General features: G+C 67.7%; 1 protein-coding gene across 1 annotated transcript in view; it reads right to left on the bottom strand.

Annotated features, from left to right (window-relative positions):
- LOC104079243 (myotubularin-related protein 9-like) overlaps positions 1 to 282 on the bottom strand; it is a 3165-nt gene that overhangs the window by 1181 nt on the left and 1702 nt on the right. Inside the window, exons 5-6 of the mRNA XM_009581212.1 lie at positions 225 to 280; positions 10 to 125 (exon numbers count right to left, since the gene is read on the bottom strand). Of these exons, the coding sequence (XP_009579507.1) occupies positions 10 to 125; positions 225 to 280 (172 nt within the window). The remainder of the gene's footprint in view (positions 1 to 9; positions 126 to 224; positions 281 to 282) is intronic.

Genomic DNA, 282 nt, shown 5'->3' with positions numbered 1-282 from the left:
AAGGGGAACTGGCGGCTCAGCTGCCACACGCAGTCGAGGAAGAGGAGGAAAAGCGGCGCCTCCTGCTTCAGCCGGGCATGGGAGTAGGCAGAGCGGGCACAGCGGAGGTGGAAGGGATGGCCGGCCTGCAGGACCCCCCCAAGGGGGAATAACAGGGGTAAAGGGGAGCTGGGGGTGCCCAGCTGGGCTCGGGTCATCAGATGTCTCGGGACCGCCAGTCTCACCTCGATCCACTCCCGCTCCAGCAGCCCCTGGAAGCCCTCCAGCGTGCGGCAGGACGGG

The sequence above is a fragment of the Fulmarus glacialis genome, unplaced genomic scaffold, assembly GCF_000690835.1.
Source record: "Fulmarus glacialis isolate BGI_N327 unplaced genomic scaffold, ASM69083v1 scaffold28477, whole genome shotgun sequence".
Classification (NCBI taxonomy): domain Eukaryota; kingdom Metazoa; phylum Chordata; class Aves; order Procellariiformes; family Procellariidae; genus Fulmarus; species Fulmarus glacialis.
Note: the sequence above shows the minus strand (reverse complement) of the source record. Positions and strands in the feature narration are given on the sequence as shown.